The sequence below is a fragment of the Accipiter gentilis genome, chromosome 2 (genome assembly GCF_929443795.1).
Source record: "Accipiter gentilis chromosome 2, bAccGen1.1, whole genome shotgun sequence".
NCBI classification, from domain to species: domain Eukaryota; kingdom Metazoa; phylum Chordata; class Aves; order Accipitriformes; family Accipitridae; genus Astur; species Astur gentilis.
In genome coordinates this window covers 15,514,860-15,535,708 of record NC_064881.1, presented here as the reverse complement: position 1 = coordinate 15,535,708, position 20,849 = coordinate 15,514,860, and the positions used below count along the sequence as shown (strand labels likewise).

Here is a 20,849-nt window from a genome sequence, read left to right as displayed (position 1 = left end):
TCTTTGAGGAGAAAGGCAAGAAGAAAGAGCAAGCCATCTGACACCCTGTAAAGCAACTCCTGACTCATACCTCTGCATTTACACTTTTGAAATGTGTGAATTCTTAGTAAAAAATCAAAGACCTTAAAATTAAACATTCCATGATGGCTTTCTCTGCACAAGTTTAAGCAAGTTAACTAGAACTTAATGTACAGAGATGCTGACTACCTGCTGTCCTCAGTGACTGAAATTAAGTGTTCGGCATCTATGAAAGTTAAACTCCTAATCTTGATCCTGTTGAAATTTGTGTACTAATGCTACTTAAATGCATGTGCGTGAAAGACAAAGTCCTTCTATTTATGCATATGAGTCACAGAAAGAACATACAAATGCTACTGTAGGGTTGAAACTCAAAACCTTTTTATGGTTTTTTGTAGTGTCCTATAAAAGAAAGGAGCACAGGTACATGTATATTTTACAGTCAATCTAAGATAATTTCCTACACAACTCTTGAACACTTACCGCAGAAGACCTGTTAAAGTATGATGTGGGTTTTACACAGATGTAAAGCTTCTGCTGAAAGAGTGCAAATTCCAGCTACCTGGGAAAATTCTGTTTGTCACAGGAATACACCAAAAGGGAACATCTAAGAGATACTGCCACAATTTCAAGTCTTTGTTGTAGCAGTAATCATTGTGGTCCAAGGACACAAAAAAAGGCGAAGTTTACAAACAGGCATATTTTATTTAGACAGAGCTTTCAGGTACTTGAGCTCTTTTCCAGGTGTAATCAAACAAAACATAAACTTTACATACAAGCCTCATCTTGCAACAGGTCTTAATTGCTCTGGTGAAGGGTCAAGCATTTGACACGTTGGCTCCTCTGTACGAAGCCCTGATGATATCACATCTTCACTGTCAGAGATAGGAGGAGCTCTCTTAAGTGTTACAAATACAGTCTCACTCGTGGAATTTTTAATAGAAACCTTAAATTTACAGATATTTTTGTAACTCAGTCTTGAGGGAAATCACTGAAGCTGCTAGTAAAACTAACTTTGGTCAAATATGAAGCCAAAGTCTCAATCTGAATTTTGTAGAAAAGCTAGTTAAAAGCTATGAGTTGCTCAGCTGAAAGTTGTAACAAAAAGTATCTGTATTTTCTCACCCTTTTTGTTTTTACAGACAAACCCCTAAGCTATAAGAATACTGAGATAGCAAACCTAAGTGCTCAAAAATTAGGAAGTGGTGTTTAAAACCACTGTATGACCTTGCTGTGATATCCCTTTGTGTTTGTCCTGCCACCCGTGGCTGGGTTACACGTTTACATGCCATTTTTCCCATGGAGGCTCTGTCCAGCTCTGTACAGAAACAAAAGGTTGAGCACAACCTGCTGTTACTGCCCTCTCCACATTCTGTTCTCTTCGTTTCTTCTATTTCCAGCTTGCTTTTTCTTCTTGATCTAGGGCAGGTCGATACTTCCTCACACCTCCCTGCCATTCTACATGTCCACCTCCATATACTCTTGACTGCTACACCCACCTGTTTCCCAATTTTTATCCTTTGCTTGCCCCTGCAAGCTTATCTTTCCTGTTCAGTCCCTTGAGTTCCTGCTTTAATCTCTTTTTTTTGGCAAGATTATTCACAGTTCTCCCACCCTTTACCTATCTGCATTTAGTTAGGCAGATTTGTTTTTACATTTGGAAAACTGAGGGGAACACCTGTAGACATTTCAGCAGCATGTAAGAGTCCAAGACATGGCTAGATATGACCAAAATGCCGATCAAAAAGTAAGTAAGTATTAAGCGTACGTGTAGGAAGCCAGAGAAGGGGAAGATGGTCTGGAACAAACTTTTGTAAACCTTTTAATAGGCCTAAGAAAGTCTTACAAATTGTATGTTAAATGACGTATGGCTTTTAGCCTAAGTAGGCCAGAGAGACCTCAAAGGAAACCTAATAAAAGGAAAGGGTTATAATATAATAGAACTCTTCCCCTTCGATAATTGAACTGGCTGCTGGGCAGCAAAGTTGGACTAAAGCTGAATTCAGTTTCAGCATCCTTCCTCCAGGCAGAGTGGCTGTATTTCTATTACTGCACATTCTCCTTAATGATCAGGTGCAACGCCCATCTCTCCTTTGCAATGAGGTTTCAGCTTTTCGCCATTTAGTATCTGAAGATGGATTATTTTCGCCTAAAAGGCAGACCGCCCTTAGCAGTTTTCAGGGGTCCGGGATGACCAGCCTACGGCGGGCGGTGCGGGCACCCCCTGCCCCCGCCCGCCCCCGAGCCGGAGCCGGAGCCGGAGCAGCCCTTTTTCGGAGTTGCAAGCGAAAACGCGAGCGATGGGCGTCAAGCGTAAAATTCTAAAAAGTGGTCAGGCCCGTCAAAGTGAAGAAACCACCCCCGGCGACGGGCCGTCGCAGCCGGGTCGGCTGAGGACGCGGCACACCTGCCTCCTCCCCTTTCCCCTCCGTCCCGGGAGGGTGCTCAGGGGTTAAGCCCCGCCAGGGGCGGAGGCAGCCCGGCGGGGCTCCGCCGCGGCTCCGTTTCCACTGGGACCGGCGGGGCCGAGCGCGGCCGTCGCCTCAGAGCCGGCCGGCGGCGGCGGCGGCGGCGGCGGGATGTCGCAGGGCCCGCCGGGCGCGGGGCCCCTCAATGACCTTCCCGACCACTCGCCGCGGGTGCGCAGCGCCGTCGCCGAGCTGCGGCGGCGGGCGGAGGCAGAGCCCGGCCAGCGCTGGACGCAGCCCCTCGCCGACTCCTTCCTGGTGAGGTTCCTGCGCGCCCGAGACTTCCACCTGGAGCTGGCCTGGAGGGTAAGTTGGGCCGGGGCGGGCGGCCCCCCGCCGTCTGCTGAGGGGGAGGAGCGGGCGGCGGCCGCTCCCTTTGCGTGGGGAGCCCCCGCGGCGGCTGTCGGACAGCCGGACCCGGCCCGGGGCGTCCCTGCCGCCCGCTGGCGGGGCGGGGTCCCGCAGGCCCACCGGGCCTCGCACCCCGCCGCCTCCGGGGGGTCTCGCCGCCTCCGCGGCGGGGGGGAAGTGGGGGGGGGGGGGGTGTCGCCGCCGGCCCAGAGGGATATGCCGAGGCAGCAGGGCGGCGGGTGGGTCGGGGGATCGAGCAGCAGGCGGGGGGGGGGGAGGTCACTGCTGGGGGCGGACGGAGCCTGGGGCTGCGGTGGCGGGTGGGCGAGCCGCGCTGGTTGGGTCGGCCCAGGCCGAGCGGCGAGTTTCGGGGTGTCACTAACGGCTTGTCACGCGTGTCTTCAGCGTGGCGCCGTGTAAACGTACGGTATCGCGGCTGGCTTTGTGCAGCCTCGGTCAGGTAACAGCAAGGCTGCGGTGAGGGCGGTGCAGTCACCAAAGGTGGAGGTTACGGTAAGTGTGGTCAGGTCACAACTCCCGTCAGGAAACGGTGTCCTTTGAAGGACAGCCTTATCTTGGTTATCAGGCTCGGATTACTAGCTACTAGTAGTGATACTAGTTCCCCTACAGGTTTAGAACTACTCTAACATAAAGCTAGAAGTAAAAACTTCTCGGAGATCAGTCATTTGCAACGCTCCTTTCAGGCTTTGGTGAGGTTTGGTACTTCCCTGGCTGTTTGTGTGGCTCTTTGCCTTACCGGCAGCGCGTGCGTTTTTTCAATACCAAAAAGTACAAATTGTTATCAGCTGTTTCTTTTGTTTCAGAAAGATTGACAGCCACTAACCCTTCTGAACAGAAAGTACTTCCAAACCTTCCCAGGGCAAAAGCGTTCATTCACTTGTCCTAACTGGAAACTGTGTTTTATTGGAATTTGATGCTGATGACACAGCATTGCCCAACAGACCTCACCTTCTAGTTTCTGACTTCTCTGCACTGTAGATTTTCTAAGCTTACTTACCATAAGAGAAGATTGTTTGCATATGGATATATTGCAGGATCAGGGTAGCTAAACAAGAATGTGACAAATTAAATTAAACCCTTAATCACAAATAGCTTTAAAAATGGTATTTTGTGTTCTTTTCATTTGGTTCGTAAGACTTGCGTCATAGGTTTAAACCTTTCCTCCTCAGCAGAAGTAGCAGCAAGTCAAGCCAGATTCCTTTGGTTATTTACAGATCTTACTTTTGCTTGAAGTTCCTAAGACTGTTTATATCAGACATGTGCTAACAATTGTAGAACTGTGCCTTTTTTTGCTTTTCCAACAAAAGCCATTTTGTTTTCCTGTATTCCTTGGTTCCAAAAAGTAGGGCTTAATGAAGACAATATGTGCTCCTAAATATGCATTCCTAATTGCATTGCAATTGGTTGTTACTGATAATCCCGTAGACAGGACAGTGGCACTTCAGAATTTGGCCCATATGTTTCTGCACTTTCTTGTGGTTAATTGTGAGATGTCTTGTAGGTAGAACTAGTCTTCAAGAGTGAGGAATCAAAGCTAGGTTTAGAGGTGGAGTCTACGAAGTAGCAAATTTCTTATATTCTTCTTGAGATTTGGCCCTCTAGGGCTGGGGACCTATTTTGGAAAAGCTAAGTCTTTTTAGAATCTTTTCAGAATTTCTGAGTCTCTACAGGCTTCTAAGTTTCCAAATTTCTTGTTTGGACCCTTCTTTGAACTAAGAGATTCTGATGTTCAAAAACCACCTGTGTTTAATCTTTCCATCTAGAATTTCAGGTCTCCCAATGCTGTAGCTACTTGTACTTAATCTTCCACATACCAGCTGACGCTAATTTCTAGGTTACTTCTCTTATAGCATGGGAAGAAGGAAATAAGTACTTTTTTTAAAGGAATGTGTTTATCTGCAATTGCTATATTAAAGCCCAAGAGAATTATTGTGCAAAACTCTGTGGTGGTCATAAGATGTACGTTCACCTAACCCAAGTCTGACCTCATGCAGAAGTTATGTTAATAATTCATCCTAGACAGAGCCCTCCTGCCATCAGTCCAGACAGTGGCTGCTCCCTCCTCTCCTGGTTTGATGTTGCCTTTCAGATTGGAGTTTAGGCTGATACTGTCCCTTTTTGCCCACTGGGCTCCTGTGTACTACTGCGTAATACTTGCAGAGCAGCTAAGAGATAATCAAAGTTTGTGGCTCAGTCAATGTTTATAACTGGAGGTCTTCAAGCTCTTGTCAAGCATCTTTCTTAGTATGGGCTTATACTTAGCCTTAAATATGAATCAAGAGTCTGGCAACTGACCAGACTGTGTATTGATGCATCCCTGGTTAATATTTGTTACAGATTTATCTGATTTCAGTTTATCAACATTTGGAAATGCTTCAGAAAAGAATATTTGGGTAGATTGTGGCAAGACATTCTGTCTGTGAATCTTTTGTGATGCCTCATTCCAACAGCAATCTTTTACACTTTTCTACTGGCAATTCCAAACTTGCTTTCAAGTACTGATTTATTGATATATGTTATGCTAGAGGGAAATCCACCACTGAAACAGGGAGCTGCAACTGAAGAACTTGAAGAGCTAGAACTGTCTGTATTTTTTAAAGCCAATGATTATTCAATTAAGCTTAGTAACTTGACTATTCTCAAGTCAGAAGAGAATTCGTCTTCTGCATTTTGAATCACAGGAAGGATTAGTCTTGGCCCAATGCCTTATCTTAGAAAGTTGTTGGAGATGTATGCATGAACCCGAACCGCTTAAGTACAAGCTCCAGAAGAAGAGATGAAGTTAAGCAGATAGCTTCCACGAAAGGTTTTCAAATGTTGTTGGTAAGGAAGTGTTAAGTCAGGCTACGTGAAATACTGGCAGAGATTTGTGTCTAAGAATGAACACAAAGTCCTTTGATACAGGCTAACAATGACTGTCAAACACCACAACAAACCTTCCATAGGTAAATAAGAAATTTCCTTGTCCTGTGAGACTTCTAGGTAATACTGCCCTACCGTTATGGTTTAACCCCAGCCAGCAACTAAGTACCACACAGCTGCTTACTCACTCCCCCATCCAGGGGGATGGGGAAGAGAATCGGGAAGAAAAAAGTAAACTTGTGGGTTGAGATAAGAACAGTTTAATAGAACAGAAAAGAAGAAACTAATAATGATAAAGGTAATGCTAATAAAATGACAATAGTAATAATAAAAGGATTGGAATATACAAGTGATGCACAATGCAATTGCTCACCACCTGCCAACCGACACCCAGTTAGGCCCTGAGCAGCGATCCCCCCAGCCCCACTCCCCCCAGTTTACGTACTAGATGTGACGTCCCATGGTATGGAATACCCTGTTGGCCAGTTTGGGTCAGGTGCCCTGGCTGTGTCCTGTGCCAACTTCTTGTGCCCCTCCAGCTTTCTCGCTGGCTGGGCATGAGAAGCTGAAAAATCCTTGACTTAGTCTAAACACTACTGAGCAAAAACTGAAAACATCAGTGTGTTATCAACATTCTTCTCATACTGAACTCAAAACACAGCACTGTACCAGCTACTAGGAAGACAATTAACTCTATCCCAGCTGAAACCAGGACGCCTACCTGCCAAAATTCACGCTCGGAAGGAACAGTGTTATATCATTACAGCATCTCTTGTGCCTTTGTAATTCCTGTTAGAGATACAGGTATGGATGAAATGATAATGCTGCAAAAGATTTCAGTCTGGATATAAAATCATACCTGAGCTGAGCATGTTGTTTGCTCATTAATTTGTACAGATCCACCTACCTACTATATATGCTCTAAACTGAGAAGCGGGGTTACGGGTCCCCACTAATTCTGCTAAAGCAATGCGTTATATATCCCTTTTTTAATGTACCAGCTATGTATCTATGTTTGACTTCATTGTGATCAAAACTACTGTCACCCGGATTCAGTAGTGTTATGTGAAATCTGGAGAACTAGCATCTCCTTTCCTCCATAGATCTTTTTTCATCCCACAACTCTTATATGAGGCTAATTCTTACTGACTTGGGGATACTGTCTTTTTGTACTTGAAATAGATTATACTCTGGTGAAAAGAATGAAAATCTTTAAATTCACTAAAAATGCAACATTGAAACTCTATGCCAAGAGATGTTTTCATAACATACCACTTAGAATTTTGTAAGCATTGTTTTTATGGCACTCAAAACTGTCTAAATATCTAGGATACTTTCAGGATTTCTGGTTGATACAAAGGTATATAGCCAGACTTTGTCTTTGCTCTGCATTTGACTTATGGTGGAATGAAGACTTCCTAGTATGTTGTACTGCAAATAAATTGCTTAGAATAACTATGATGTACAAGAAGGATTGTTTTCTATAGTGTCAAACATATTGCTGAGTCTCAGGCATTATCTCTGAGCATCTTCACATCATTCAAATACAAATACCAAGTTTAAATCAGTTACTTGGCAGTAACTTCCATCAATACAGAGGGATTCCTCAAAAAGGATGGGAGAGCCCCTGTTAGGCTCTCTGGCCTGACTGTTGAGGAAACACAAATCAATCAGCCAGTATTCCCTTTGTGCTGAGCCAAATGTCTCAAATTACACATGTGCCAGTCTTTTCCCAAGTGGCAAAGAGGGTAATGCATATGGAATTGGGAAAGTTCTATGCTTCTATAAAAATATTTTAAATTCTTTGTGTATGCCATATGTTTAAATTCTGTGTGTTGCTGTATACACATATTAAAAAATACATATAAACCACATATGCATAAAGGTGTGTGTATATACATATGTGTGTGTGTGCTTATACTCTAAAGCTTGAGCTGTTGGTTTCTCCATCAAAGATTGCCAATAGAAAACTTTTTTCTCCCTAACCATCGCGCAAGTTTGTACAACTGCTGACACAGTAGAGGCCTAATTCTGTCTAGCACCCTTGTTAATATGAATAAATTGTTATTAATAAAGAAAAAACATAATTAATTTACATATACAAATACATTGGTTTCTGTAAGAAGCACGGTGTGTTTAGTTCTTTTAATTCTAAGTAAAGTACTAAGTTCACTTTTTTGTTGTTTTGTAGCACATGAATCATGGATTAATCAGTAACTTTATTATTTTTGATGTTCAGAAATCTGGAACTATCCCCAACAGACCTCAGGAAAAAACCCTCTTAAATAATGCTTAACTCCAGACATTGGAGGTTTTCATCCAGCTTTTTCTATTTATCAAGTTACCTTGCACCTATTTTCAGACGCTGAGCAGATGCTAAGTAGGTTATTCAGTTTGTAAACACAGATAATTATACATTGAGATGTTTTCTTGTGTTCAAAGTGCATGAGCTGTTTATTATACAAGGTAATGAATGCTCCTGTTTTTCCTGATATTAGGTTACTTCATTGTCTACCTCCAGACTTTATTATATGTAATATTTATGTTTCTCCTTGCTGTCTTTATTGAAAAAAAAAATAATAATCATGTTTTTCAAATATTCTATGTGAATTTCTGTGTTTAAACACTGTTAAACTAGAAATTTTTAAAATTGAGTAAAATGGTAAGAACCCACTGGTAGTTTTTTAATTCTTCTATAAGTTTGAGGATTACTCATGTAAGTAGCTCTGTCTGACTTGAGTATGTCCAGCTCCTAGGAAAGGGATTGTTTCCATAAGTAAAAATTTACAGAAGATGTCCCAAAACTAGCTATAGATGTTATGGAAGATTATCTAACACTAACCTTCAGCTCTAAATTATTTCAGCTGATTAGATCAGATGGTTTTCAAAATCTGAGAACTCTTCAGCATTCGTGGTTTTCTGGCCAAGAGAAGTACATTTGGAGCTTAGCCATGTCATGTGTCTATGTAAAAAGGTGTACCACTTGCCCATGTCATGGAAGGTGTCGGAAGTATTCCAACTACGTACTTACTTCTTTATGGACTCACCAGTTAGGTAAATCATGTCTTTCCTAAGGATCTTGAGTATGTCACAAGCTGTGAACACCATTTCTTTTCTCCCAAGGTCCAGAACTTAAACCTTTGCCGTTTCCAACTTGGAAAATGGAAATATTCATGAGAATAAGAAACTAACTATACTGACAGGATAGGATTATTTAGGGGATTGAATGAATGTATAATTTTTATTCTCATCTTGGTTTTGGCAGGCAGCTCTTCAAAGAGCTGTTTAAAATATTTATGTATTTGTTAGTTAGGTTCATTAATTTGTGGTACAACAGATTTTAGAAGCAAAGCAAGAAATTATAAAGCTAGAGATGGTTGCATAGTTGTTTTGAGGGTGGTTTTGTATTTTGCTGCTGTTTAAGTGTTTGTATTGGAAAGGCTGAGGAAAAGAACATAATATGTTGACAGTGCTGTCTGGTTGGCACAAAGCAGTTAGGATTGCTCAAACAGTGCCCTTTGTAGAGAGTCAAGTACTAACAGAGTGAGATAATCAGAGTACCTAATCAGGACTATTTTTGAAATCATAGTGAATTTCTATTCCACAGATTAACTTATTTTCCCTACATCACTCCCCCCCCCCCCCCCCCCTTTTTTTTTATTTGTTTGGTTTTAAGTTGTCATAGACAAACCAATTTAATGCAATCAAAAGGCTTCTAGTAAAATTCTCCTAATGGATAAATGTTTGTTTCTATGGTGTATGATTTAGGATGAGGCTTTTGCCAACTTCCTCATTACCAAATCAAATGGGATTCCAGTGTGGCAGATGAACTTTTTCATTTTTGAACCTATAAATACATATTTATAGGTGCTCTTGCCATGAAGGATATAGACAATTTCTGATCAGTATACCTTGTATTAGTAAGTAAATTCTGCTGACAAACTGTAGTGCCTTATAAACAGTTTCCTCATGACAATTTGAGACGCCTTCAAAATAATTCAAGACCTTAATCTGAGGAGATAAGCCTTAAGCTGAAGAAAAAGTTTATGTTTTATGTAAAATGATACAAGAAACTTGAAAGTAGAGGGAAGGGTAAGAAATAAGACCAGTTATCTAACCTAAGCATGATATGGGTGAGTCTCAGGTTTCACTCTTAAGAGTTTGTAGGTAAGCATCAGCATAGCTGATGCTGTGATGATTCCAAAGGATGAATTCAGTATCCACTGAGATTCCTTCTGACCATTCTTTCTATGAAGACGGTGAAGAAATGATTCTTACATAAATTACAAATTTCCTGTATCTATTTAAGTTTATGTTTTATTAGTTGGAGTTGTCAGTTCTTTTAACTCTAATGCCTCTGTTGCGAAATGGGGAGTAATTGAGAAATTAATAAAAATTAATTTCTGTTAATACAGATTATCAGAAGTAAAAGACTGTTGGTCGATGCTTTCATTGTGGTGACCATGTCTAATTTGTGAAACTGTGCTGAGGATGAGATGGTTATTTCCTGTTTGATGAAATATAGTAACAATTTGAAAGGCTAGCCTGTGTGTTCTACCTTTAAGATTTAAACCTATGTTTCAGTTTGTTGGAAACAAGATATTGAAAAATTCTGATTCTCTTAGCTCCTTTGAAGGTCTCAGGTTAGAAGTCTAAACTGTACCTATTTAGGAAATTGTAATACCAAATCTAAATTACTTGCCAGAGCTATCCCTCTACCCTTCAAACTCAGTGCTAGAGAATTAGCATGGGTGATACAGCAGAGGCAGAATTTAGTTGATAAATTGAGAGGAAGCTTTTTAGAAGGTAGTCTTGCACAGCTTCCCGCTTACCTATGCAAAATGTCTTAAATCAATTTTAGTTGCAGAGCATAGTAGTTCATTTTCTCTACCACCACTTAATTAATATTAAAGGAGAAAAAGTAATTAGACTTGGAAATTAGAACTACTGCATCACCAACTTAGTTTTTCGTGATCCATCTCTAAGATGACCTTTCACAGTATCACCTGTAAGTCCTCTACATAGATGTTACCTCAGAAAAGAACACCTTTAATTAACTCTTCCTTACAGTTAGGCCATAGTCTTTCAACACACGGCCCTTCCTGTTCCTTAGCCATACTAGTTTATGATGCTGCCTTCCAGCCTTAGGAACCAGGGTGATCGTGTCCCTGATAACGGACAGGATCTCTGTTTTAGCAGAAGAGGTTCTCATTTCCACACTGGATGGGGGAAATTGTCTAATGGGTAGTGGACCCACTACATTGTTATTTTCTGCCATTTCACAGGGGTAGGAGGGACTTTGAAAATATTCTTCAGACATGCTGATGATCATGTCTTTCTCAAATAGTAAACAAGAATTATTAATGACTGTGTGTACAAAATGGGCCCATACTTTGTGGAGGGGGAGGGTGGGTGGGTAAATCGGAATGTTCCTCTGTAAAATTTTGCATGTGTAAATTCAACAAAACCTGAATGAATCTGATGCAGTATCAAACTGAATAACCCTAAATGTAACCTGAATAAGAAAACTGGGGTTTAGATGTATTTTATATAGAAACTACAGGCTTTTTCTATACACTCCAATTTTCTCTTCTGATACAAAATGACAACTGCAGTCCATTAACAATTTGACAGAATTTAATTCATTGTAACTCACTTACTTGATACAGTATAGCAACCTTCTCCTTCTAGGAGTGATTTGTTTAAAATACACAATGAAACGATAGCTAATTTAATTAATTAAACCTCTGACTGTAACCACATGTTGAAAACTTATTTTTAACTGTGCTCTTCATGTATTACCTGATGCTTACCTAACATCCACGTTTATTTTTTCCAGTTATTGAAGAATTACCAGAAGTGGAGAATTGAATGCCCAGAAATAAGTGCAGATTTACAACCATCTTCTATTCTTGGTCTTTTGCATGCTGGCTATCATGGAGTCCTGAGATCAAGGGACCCACATGGAAGCAAAGTTCTAATATACAGAATTGGTGAGTGACAAAATTCCTTGGACCAGTTTCACACCTGGCTGTGGCATTGATGTTTTTGTTTTGGTTTGGGTTTTTTTTTTGTTGTTTTGTTTTGTGGGGTTTTTTTAAATTATCACAATTTCAGCAGCAAAATAGAAGTATTTTATGAATGCAACACCAGGTGTTGATACAGTTAGATAATATCAGAATGTCTTAACTAGAAAGGTAACATATTTATGTTCCCTGTCAGAAATACCTTTACATTAATATAAAAGTGAGTTTATTGACCTGTAACAGTTACGTGATTTGACTTATATACTGGTATGGCTAAAGCTGTACAATCCTTTATGAAGAACTTATTTCCTTTTTAGTGGAATTCTTGTCTGCATCAAAAGAAGTCTTAAGCTTAAAAGCCTAAAACTTGTAAGAATATGTGGTTATTTTGGTGTGAGTGTCCCAACAATTATTTGTTTCCATGCAAATTTTCAAAGCTGTGCTGCGACTCTGGTACTCATGCAGACGCAGCACAGAGCAGAGAGAGAGAACAGAAAAAAATGTGTACACCTAGTCACATACCAATGTTTGGTTTAGATACGGATGAGAGGTTCTCTGGGTTTTCACTGTTTACACTTAGCCAAAGAGCCCTATCTAACACCAGTCTGAAGATCCTTGGTTTGTTTGATGCACTCCCAAAAGTCTTTTTAAAAAAGATGTAGTTAAATGATCATGTGTTACCGTATTTCTTTGTGCTTGTTTTGGACAGAGATGTTATTTTTGCCAACTTTCAAAGAACTGTTTTATTATCAGTTGATCTAGTAGAAAGTTGTGCTCTCTGAAGCTTTCATCTAGTCTTAAGGCTCATCCTGTGCAATTCCTTGCTCAGGTCTCAGAAAAACAAGTGAGATTCACTGAATCTTGGCAGAATTACTATATTGAAGAAAAATTATATGAATTGATTGGATTGGTGATGTGTAGTTTCTGCTAGCATGACTGTTAGTGAATTAAGCTGTTCCTGTCAAAACCTTGTACTGGAGGCTATCGACATAGGTTGGACATACTACATTAGGTGGCACCTACAACCGTCTACCATTAGGTGGTACCATCTACAAAAAGAGTGTAAAAGATGAGTGACAGAGCAGGCACTCAAAATAACTTCTGTACTGGCAAATTGGTTTATTTCAGGATCTTTGATACTGCTGGTTACTTCTTGTTCCTGAGAAGGACATTAGAAGCAGTAGCAGACAAAAGTACAGGTGTATGTGGTATTCTTGTGGTAATGCACAAATGAATCTATTTACTCTTCAGGACAATGGGATCCCAAGTTATTTACAGCATACGATGTGTTTCGTGTAAGTCTTATCACATCTGAACTCATTGTAAAGGAGATTGAGACGCAGCGGAATGGAGTCAAGGCTATCTTTGATCTTCAAGGGTGGCGATTTGCTCATGCATTTCAAATCAGTCCAGCAGTGGCCAAGAAAATTGCTGGTGTTCTCACAGTAAGTATGACATACTGCTTTATGCTGCTTCATTGTTGTAACTCCCAATTTTTCATCTGTTCTAAGCTATAGTAAATTTCCCTCCCATAGTCCTTCTTAGAGTCTATACAGCTTTAAAGAACAAAATCTTAAATCCATTAAGTCATAGGTTGTGCTTGATTTGACTTAAAGTATGTTCTTGTATAGCACTAAATGCCCTTTAACCTCTGATGTTTTATAAGAACTCCACCAGCCTGGTACAACACAAAAATTTCATGAGTGTAAGAGCAGATGAAGCCCAGTTTTGTAAGGATTTGCGTTCGTTACCCCATTTCATCTCTTCTCTTCTGTTCTCTTGTGCATTAACTCAACATTAAAACTTTTTTTTCCCTGAGACTCAGAGACGATGAGAAATAGCATGCGCTAAGAGTAGTTAAGGGCAAGACAGTACTAACTTGTTACCAGTATGGATGATGCTATGTGATCTTCCAACTGCTACCAACAGAATGTATAATGTTTATGTTCTGCTTGCTTTTTGCTCCCCAACTCACTGCAACTCACTGCTGCCTCACCTCGTATTTTTCACAAAACTTGTAGGAACTTTACTGTATTTAAGACTTGTTCTATTCTGTCAAACTCGGTTGAACTTTGCCAATGGATTTGGGGGGGGGGGGGGGGGGGCGGGGGAGAATGAAAGACAAAAGAATGGGACAGAGAATTGCCGGTGCAGTCCTATCATCCCATTTTCCTTCAGAAGTTAGTTTGAAAGTCAGTAATAAAAAACCTGCTAGGCTGTGATGTGGAAATGAACCAGGAAGATAATCTCTTGTTCTGATTTGGTAAGGTGCATATCTGAGGTTCAGTCAAAGCTTAGTCATTGAACTAATGTCATCAGAATGTCAGCTGCTCTTCCAATTTGATATCAACTGTAAAACTTAAGTGAAACCAGTAGGTATTCCCAACTTTTCACATCTAGAATAAGAACTCTTCATGTTCATACAATCCTGGGCTAGATCTTATGAGAACAGGACTAGTGACAGTGTTTCAGTTGTTTTCTGAGGTAGTAAACAAATTGCTGGTAATATTTTACCCTTGAAATAGAGCAGAAAGGAAGTAGAATATGATTTGCAATTATGTCTAAAGGTTTCAGTCCATTATTTCAGACTAGGAAATTCTTTGTATGTGATGTTTCCATCTTGACCTATTTCAGATTTGTTGCAAGCTTTTCAAGCTTCTAGACGTTCATTATAGCTATTGAAAAAAAGACAGAAAAAATTATTGTGTTTCCAGTGTTCTTTTCGAAGAAGAGAGAAAAGTTTAATTCATTTTTTTTCAGATTCCTTTCATCACTATAACTGGGTTCATATATTTCACCCAGAGATTGTCTTAGTGTTGTTCAATATGCTTGTAAGTAAAAATTAAGGAACTTTAGTTTTAACCCTATGTTTTCCTTAAGAAATGTGTCTTGCAAATTACTGTCCTCTATAAAGAAACAGAAGTTGATAGAAAGAAAATATGTACTAAGGAATGGAAAGCATAGTAAGATCAGTAAGTGTCATTAGCTTGAAAAATCTGCTACCCAAGGCAAACCCAAATTGCTTTGTGAAAAACATGATAGTAGACTTTAAGTATACAATAACACATAATAACATGCAGTAAACCTATAATCTGGTAGTTTTAAGGTCTCTATCATACATTAAAATCTAAAGGGAGTTGCACTTAAGAAATGTGTGGGGTTTGGTTTTTTTTTTATCCATAGAAAAGTGCATGAAACAATAATGTGAGAAGAGCTACTGTACTAGTGGGGAGAAGTGTTAGTGAGAAGTACCATTTTTGTAAGCATAAAACCTCTGGTTGCAGAGGTAGTATCAGGTGGGATATGAATGGAAGCTGTACTTTCCCCATTGCGTAATGCTGTCTTTGAGCACTGGCATATTTTCTTTTAAGTTTCAAAGGTCTGGTACTTCTAAATGAATCTTGAATGCAAGTAGAAGTATGTCATATTATAAAGGCTGTATAGCAGATATAATTTTTATTTTCATTTCAACAGTAATCTTGTAAAGCTGAACTCCTGGCCTGGGCAAATTCCCAGTAATTTCAAGGCTTGTCTCTAAATTATAAATACAATTTATTTAACTTAAATTTAGTAGCTTCAAGGGTTTATATTTTTATATATTTACATATTATCCTTCAGGCTGTGAATTGCCAATGAAAGCACATGGCTAGATTGCTTTTTGGTAAATCAGCAGCAGAATCTCCGTTGTGAAAAATTATACCTCTGAGGAAGGCTGAGCACAAGCTTTGTGTACATTGCTTATGTGCAAATTGATGAGGGGTTTGTTTGTTTGTTTGTTTGGTGGGCTTTTTAATAGTCAGCCTCCCCTCATACTGATTCCCCCCCCCCCCCCCCCCCCTTGTAATGGGAGGAGCAAGATAGGATTTTTCTAAGTGTTGTTGGGGCAGTGTAGATTCATAACACTCCAAAGAGCAGGGCTGGCAAGGTCAGGAGTAATTCTCTAACCTATGGACTAGACAGTTTTCACAGACTTGTCCTTAACAATAGAATGTTTTCAATAATATTTTCTTTTTCTTACACTGTTTTTCATGTATGTTGACAGGATTCCTTTCCACTAAAAGTTCGAGGTATCCACTTGATTAATGAGCCTTTATTCTTCCACCCAGTCCTCGCTCTAATTAAGCCTTTTCTTACTGAAAAAATAAAAGATCGGGTAAGTGCACACAAATATTTTTTTCTGCTGCAGAGCTCTTACATGACAATCTGTAGCACTTCCCTTAGGATCTGGTACTCCTGAGCACTGAAGAGCATAAATCATTTTTGTCTGTTAGTGCCATTGAGGCCTCCAGAATCTAATTGTAAAGTGCTTGCAGTTATCAATAATGTGAGAGTTGTAAGTGGTCGCTGTTATCACCGCTCTAGAGATAAAAACCACTGTGACACAGAGAGGTTAAATAATTTGCTTGAGGTCACACAGCAGTTCTTCTGCAGAACTAGGAAGAAATAGGTCCTGGATCTCCCAGCACTCTGCCTATAAATGACAGAAATTGTCACTGAACAGTGATGTTATGCTCCAAGTTGCAGAGAATTAGAAGATGACAACTTTTTAGTTCTGAAAGACCTGCAGAGGCATTTATGCATCAAACATAGGTCAGGCTGAAGTTGAAAGTTTCTTTCCAAATAGGTCCTTAATTGTTTTAAATTGTTCTGCAGTTTTAAATCCAAAAACCTTGTTTGTATTTGGATGCAAAAGCATGCCAAGAATTCTGGTTTATTGTAGCATAGGAAGAATATTGGCGGTTTCAGCTGGCACAAAAGGAAGTACTGTGAAGTGTTAACAGCAGGACTAAGGTACAAAATAATCAGTCCTGCCTATTGTTATTCCCATTCTGAAGCCTCTTTGTCTCAGCATGTGGATCTTTTGCATTTGCAGTAGCCGTGGCACTCCAGAACAGTAGATCCAGATTTTTCTGGTCACTGTTAGCTGTTATTTGCCAGTCCCCTTTTTGTAGCATGTGTATTTTGTTACGGGAGAGAGGCAAGATTCTTCCTGCCAGCCTTGTGCAGTCCCTCACTCTCAAAAGCTGACTAAAAAGTGTCTGATGCCATGGCACTTCTCTCACATTAGTAACTCTGAAAAAAGCCCCTGTCACCTGATCTAGCTCAGAATATCTTGGGCTAGAACTCAAAAAGCAGAAAAGAGGGTAGATGGAGAGTAAAGGCATAAAAGAAAACAAACCAGATATTGCAGTTCATGGAGTGGAATAGAAGCAGATTGGCTTGTCTCCTGGCTTAGTTAGAGATATGATCTGAAAAAAACCCTCAGCCAGTTCCCCATACCCTCACAGGAATAATTACTATTCATTCATTCTTTTACTTTCTGATGAGGAAGTGTTAGATAAAAGGCAGCCAACTACTACAGGAGTGCATATTCTTGTAGTCTTCGTGTAATAATAATTGCAGAAAATTCTTGTCAGGTGTTCATAAGAGGCCTTATAAAAATGTCTGTCTGAAAGGCTTCAAAATAGCTACAATGAAGCAAAAAGAGAAGAACCAAAGTACAGTATTACAAGGGTTAAAGTGGAGGAGTACTCCAGGATCTAATTTCAGTTGGAACTGAAACATAGTGACTGAGATATAGATTGTTTTGAATATTCTCCTTGGCACCTGTCTGAACCTACATACGTACTACATAAAGTTGTTTTTAGATAAATGTGGCAGGACCAGATAGTAATGACCAGGAGCCAAACGCTGTTCTTCTCTTGGAAATGACTGAAAAGCAAGTACATGGTAGCTGTCATGACAAGACCAAACCCCAGTCTTCCCATGGTTTAGCTCACTTTAGCTGTGTGGATGTAGCGTGTACCCTCATCAGTGTTGCTAAGCCAGTGTGGAAGAAGCATGTAGTTAGTTTTGGCTCCTGTGCTCGCAGCTGCATAAAATGCAGTTTTTGGGTTGTAGCCCACACTTCGTCAGGCTGCAGATATTGAGCAGGACAGAGTTTGAGCACCCATGGGAAACCCAGTTATGTTGTACTTTCTTCTTCATTTAAGGAGCTCATTATGAACAAGTACACTTGTTTAGTCAAACCAAGCTGGCAGCTTCAGTTCTTGCACCGAGTTTCTTTGCTGCGTGTTTTCACTCAGTAGTCTAGCATTCATACCCAGGTAAATTCTTTTCATGTTTTTTTTTTTTAGGTGCATATGCATGGAAATAACTATGTGCAGAGTCTGACTGAACATTTCCCAGTCAGCATTCTCCCCCAGGAATATGGAGGGGAGGAAGTCTCCATGGAAGAGCTGGCCAAGGAATGGACTGACTTTATAATGGCATCTGCAGATTATCTTCAGAGCATTTCTCTGGTTGCCCAGGAATAACCTTATTACAGTATTATATCAGTTCTTGAACACTGGAAGTGGAAATAAGTTTAATACAAAATATTTCATGTAAACTTGAAATTACTGTAAATGAAATCAGTATGTCTTTGCAGGGCACTGAGTATAATATTGACTACACTTTCATACTAACTGGATTCTATCAGTATGTACATCCGAAGAGATTGAGGAATTCTGCATATTTGCAATACTGTTTGTAATTGATTAACTTGTATGACGAAAAGCTGAATGCTGTGTTGGATATCAGGGATTGATACTGCTCCTGTTAAGTCTTTGGAGATGACTCATCTGTAATAATGCAGTCCAGAACCTTATGCATAGCTCTTGTATCTTGGCTTGTCAAAATAATATGATACAAAAAAAGAACAGAATGTGAATGGGGTAGACTAGTTTATATTGGAAGTGTGACTATGGGGCTACTTTACAAGGAGTAAAAAGAGGCTGCTTTTTGGATTGACTCTCAGGAAAAAAAGACTGTTTTGCTAGTTTGTGTCAAACTGAAAATTAGTCAGCAGTAGTGAGACATCTGTGCTAATCTTTGTGCTGCTTGTGCAGCTTCCCTTTTTGTGCTAATTAACACAGTAAACTTCCAGACTATAGGGGAAACGCCATGTACCTATTCTTCAAGGGACAGTATGCATCAGAAGGAGCAACTGCTAAGAGTGTCAAAACAACCTCGAAAATCCTGATTTTCTTTCTTCAAAGAGATACTGTCCATGGACAAGCAATAAGTGACTGAGATTATGATCATCTTTAATTCAATTGCTACTGTAGAGTGCTACAGAGGTCGAGTTCTTAGCTGTTTGCAGTATCTGTTTGTTTTGAAGGGTGAAGTAGATTATCCTTTGTGCATCTGAACTTTAGAAATACCTGTTTTATGGTTTAAGGGTGCTTATAGGTCACTTTGGACCTCAGCATAGGAGATGCTGGGAATCTTCTTTTTTATTTTCAGAAAAGTAATTGGCAACTTGCCAGTCTATATCTTCTGTTGGGCACTGGAAGGAATGATTTTTAATTTCTGTTGAGCCCTCTTTATTTCTGTAGGGATAATGAAAAAAAACCTGTCTATACTTATTGAAAACAGATTTTATTTTTTTTTAAGGGACATTATTCAGATATGACCACTGTATGTGTAAAATCACTCACATTACATAGCAGTATTACCCTGCAATCCCCAGTATTTAGTAATCTAAAACATTATTTTATTTTTCACTCAGCTTTTTGTTAAAATCTGTTAGTCCACCAACTGCTAGAGTTCATTTACCCCATTTTTAACGCCTTTTTGTAATAAGCCAGGGGGTCTTTGCATAAGCACTATTTATTTAAGCATTCCAGGAATCCGTAACAAATGCTTTGTTCCTCAGGTAGCTAGAAATGCTAACTTCAGTTATTCTGGAATCTTTAGGACATTGGGATGTTATATTAATATATGCTTAGGGCAGAGAAATGAGACTGTCCTATTAAATCAGAAATTTCTTATTTTAGATTATCATTAATACTGCATTATTGCAAAAGCCATTGGAGGCTATTCTTTATTAAAAAGAGGAACATCTATGAAAGGCCCATAGAGTACTTGTCGGTTGTAGTTTCTTCCGCTGTGGTAAGGTCAACGCCAGATACAAAATTATTTCAAAACCGACAAGGATTTTTTTTTTTTCTTTCTTTTTTTTTTCTCTTCCAGTTCCCTCATTTCCTCAAGTGCATTTTTCATTCTTCTCCTTCAGGGTATCTTTGATAGGGAGGGAGCCTAAAGTTAAAGAACCATTTTCCAGATACATTTTCATATATTCACTTATTTCATGTGCCTTTCTTTTTCTCAGATTGGACTATTTTGCAATGTAAAAGCTCCGTAAATAGAGGAGCTCAGTGAAGTGCTAATTCTTCTTTATAAGAAAATAGACTTAGTAGTCAGGCATTTGGCAATTCTTCAAGTGAGTAACTCAAGTTGTGAATCATTTACAAACTGGAGAACTGAAGCTATTGTCTTAATCTGACGCTCCTTCAATTTTAATCCTTGAATGTAAACTGCATAAAGGAATGAACTGTGTTTCAGTGAACAGGAAGATTTAAACTTTTCCTATGAAACCAATCTCTAATCGTTGCTGGGTTTGTGCAGCATTTGATCGCATATGTATATGCACATGGACAAAACGTAGCTGTGGGGTTTTTTAGTTGTCGTTTGGACCACACCAGCTGTATGAAGTCTTAAATGTCTTCAAAAGTATCCTGAATGTATTATTAAATGGTAACGTGTGTGCCACGTTAATTATTTGTTAATGTTTACATGTTATGTAGTCGGTAGCAACTCTGGGTAAGGTACGATGGCAGTTGCTGCTCCTAATGGGGACAGGAGATCATTAGGACATTTGCGTAACGAATGGAAGAGGTATCGGTGCGATGGGTGGTGGCGTGGCAGCTCTGAGCTGCCGAATCATCAGAACAAAGAAGTAAAAATCTCTTAAGCACATTGTTCTTCTCTAAGAATACCAGGAGTGCCTCTAAAAACAGAAAGTTGCTGTTAAATGATGACGCGGATACAATTTTCTACTGACTGTAAGCACAATGTAATGCGCGATGCTTTTTAATTTTTTTACACGCTAACAGCGTTCTATTAATAAACCTTTTCTAGCTGAACGAGCCTCGTCTGTCACTGTTCAGTGCTACAAGCGCCGCGTTCCCGGAGGACCGAGAAGGGGCCTCGGCCGGACCGAGGCCGCCTCCCGCCGCCGGGCACAGGCCGCGGGCGGGGGCTGCCCCCCCGCCGGAAC

The 20,849-nt window shown here is 40.0% G+C and overlaps 1 protein-coding gene across 1 annotated transcript; it reads left to right on the top strand.

Annotated features, from left to right (window-relative positions):
- The first annotated feature begins 2,582 nt into the window (after positions 1 to 2,582).
- Positions 2,583 to 20,715, top strand: TTPA (alpha tocopherol transfer protein). The gene is made up of 5 exons (XM_049826189.1): positions 2,583 to 2,792; positions 11,560 to 11,713; positions 12,998 to 13,191; positions 15,789 to 15,899; positions 17,884 to 20,715. The coding sequence occupies exons 1-5, from the start codon at positions 2,598 to 2,600 to the stop codon at positions 18,061 to 18,063; spliced, it is 834 nt and encodes a 277-aa protein (XP_049682146.1). The 5' UTR covers positions 2,583 to 2,597; the 3' UTR covers positions 18,064 to 20,715.
- The last annotated feature ends 134 nt before the right edge of the window (positions 20,716 to 20,849 follow it).

Coding starts and splice junctions, on each gene's coding strand:
- TTPA (XM_049826189.1), top strand. CDS start 2,598: ATGTCGCAGGGCCCGCCGGGCGCGGGGCCCCTCAATGACCTTCCCGAC. Junction 2,793..11,559: donor ACCTGGAGCTGGCCTGGAGG/GTAAGTTGGGCC, acceptor TATTTTTTCCAG/TTATTGAAGAATTACCAGAA. Junction 11,714..12,997: donor AGTTCTAATATACAGAATTG/GTGAGTGACAAA, acceptor TTTACTCTTCAG/GACAATGGGATCCCAAGTTA.